At 38.5% G+C, this 2170-nt stretch overlaps 1 protein-coding gene across 1 annotated transcript in view; it reads right to left on the bottom strand.

Annotated features, from left to right (window-relative positions):
- Window positions 1–421: 421 nt before the first annotated feature.
- The window catches only part of LOC122258153 (roundabout homolog 1), a 17539-nt gene continuing 15790 nt past the window's right edge, over window positions 422–2170 (bottom strand). The window contains exons 7-9 of the mRNA XM_086550734.1: window positions 1764–1934; window positions 1492–1659; window positions 422–1381 (exon numbers count right to left, since the gene is read on the bottom strand). Coding sequence (XP_086406860.1) covers window positions 1197–1381; window positions 1492–1659; window positions 1764–1934 — 524 coding nt within the window. The 3' untranslated portion in view covers window positions 422–1196. The remainder of the gene's footprint in view (window positions 1382–1491; window positions 1660–1763; window positions 1935–2170) is intronic.

Raw genomic sequence — 2170 nt, 5'->3', positions numbered from 1 at the left:
TCTCATGAGTTAGGACGGGACTCGATCTGCCGACCACGGGGATGTGAAGTCGACACACTACCAATGAGCTACCAGACGGCTGGATGCATGTACGTTTTCGTGCTCACGTGTGTAGAAGAGTAATACAAAAGTATATTGGCATGAGTCAGTTAGATAAGGTGTATGAGTGACATGAGTTTGATTGAGTATACGCGACAGAATAGAATACCATGTTTTATCACTTGCGTAAATGGTTAGCGATAGCGTGATAGCTTCCGATGGAGTAAATGAATGAACATTAGATGCCTCCCATTCTAAATCTGTTATAGTGGGTTAGAAGTGATAATAATAAATCGGGAAAAATCATATTTTTGTTACATGTCTGTGAGTAAAGACATAACTGTTTATGTATTTTGGATATAAGGTTTACTAAAAGATCAGATTTTTCAGATGTTTTATATTTGTATGCATTTTAGAAAGTACAGTGTTGCAATTCATGCAAGATTCCTGCTTTTAGCCACAAGCCAAATCCTCATACATTTCAAAAGCTATTACTGGTAACACATTTCGCGAAAATGTATATATGGATATATTCTTCAGATAACTCATTATACATCATCATTTCCACACAAAAGAGCATAGTTTATCTTCCCTTCGGGATACCTACCTGTTGGGACTTTGGTTTATGACGAAAGAGACAAACTACTTGATTTATGATTAAAAGACGCGCCAGAGTCACAAGGACAATACTATAGGGAATTCGAAAAGTGGGTTGCCATATGAAAATATTACAGCCATTAATTTTATTTATATGGCATAAGCAGGGACTGGACAAATGAATCACAAATCTAATAATCAGAGAAGCTGATATCAAGACTACATTTCGAAATTGTCTTTTATACTTTTTAAAGCTATACCATTAAAATATTACAAATGTTACCTATTTCCCCCCTAGAATATCATTTAGATATATTGTGTTAATTACAACTTCCAGAAGGAGGTAAAAAATGATTGGGATTATAAAGAGATACGGTAAACATGAGACGCTGACATTCTGAATAAAAAGGAAATTAGGCGGATAGCACATGCCAAGCAAGCTATAAAATAATCTAAGCCTTCGGGGGAGAGTACTGGTTTTCAGTCAAGTATTTCGGATACTGTTTTTTAGGAAAATGTTATATGATTAGGTTATCAGAATATGTTATCCGAGAATTAGACTATTGAATACGCTCCCTGAACGAGAAGAATCCATCTTGCTCAAACACGAGCGTTGCGTGTCTCTCCTCTGTGGTGCCCAGGATGACGGCCCTGCAAGTGTATCGGCCGGTGTCCCCCACCCTCAGGTTCTTCACTGTCAGCTGAGACTTCACGAAGTGTCTCACCCACACCTTCTCTTCGCTCACTGAGGATGAGAGTCACGGTACATTGTTCAATCAGATTATATGAAGAGGTTAATTCTAAAATCGACAAGTATATGCATAATTATATATTGATATTGCCGCTTAACTATACCTTGTATCCGATATTTGTCTGATTCTTCAATCATGTGGTCATTTCTAAACCATAGAACTTTAGGTTTAAGTAGGCTGCCAGAGGTGCAGGATATATCAATGTTGGAACCCCAAGGGAATTTCCAGACGGAATTGCTACCACTAAGGCGGAGATCAGCTGACAACGGTGCTGGAATTGATACAAATCACATATGTTACATTGTTATTTAAACTACCATTATAGATAAACTTCCTTACAGAGATAGCTGAAGAAGTCTGAAATCCATGAAATACCTTTAGCTGTATTTAGAAGGTGTGGCCCATGGGCAGGCAAGTGTTCCACTAGGGTACAAGTCCGGCAGCAAAACCGTGCGATGTAATCCGTGACGCTACATTCCGTGCTCAGGTACCTAACACAGTCATCATGGTCGATCACGTCGGTGCAGTTGGGATGAATTATAACATCTGAAATAAACAATTACTTTTTCTGATTACAACAAGATTAATATATGCAAAGGCAGTGAAAAACAGAGTTGATATACAAGGGCTTCGGGTATCATGATGGCAGCTCCACGCGACGCTGTGTTAATGTTCATTGGCTGAAGGAAAGGAAGGAAGGGACCTGTCATTTGAATTAAAATAAATCCCCTAGAAGTCGGAATCACAGGTTTGTCAGAACAGAATATTACCTAGAAATATGC

This window comes from Penaeus japonicus, unplaced genomic scaffold (assembly GCF_977035675.1).
Source record: "Penaeus japonicus unplaced genomic scaffold, GWHDUDI00000001_assembly GWHDUDI00000024, whole genome shotgun sequence".
In the NCBI taxonomy this organism is placed as follows: domain Eukaryota; kingdom Metazoa; phylum Arthropoda; class Malacostraca; order Decapoda; family Penaeidae; genus Penaeus; species Penaeus japonicus.
This window is presented reverse-complemented; position numbering and strand designations above follow the sequence as displayed.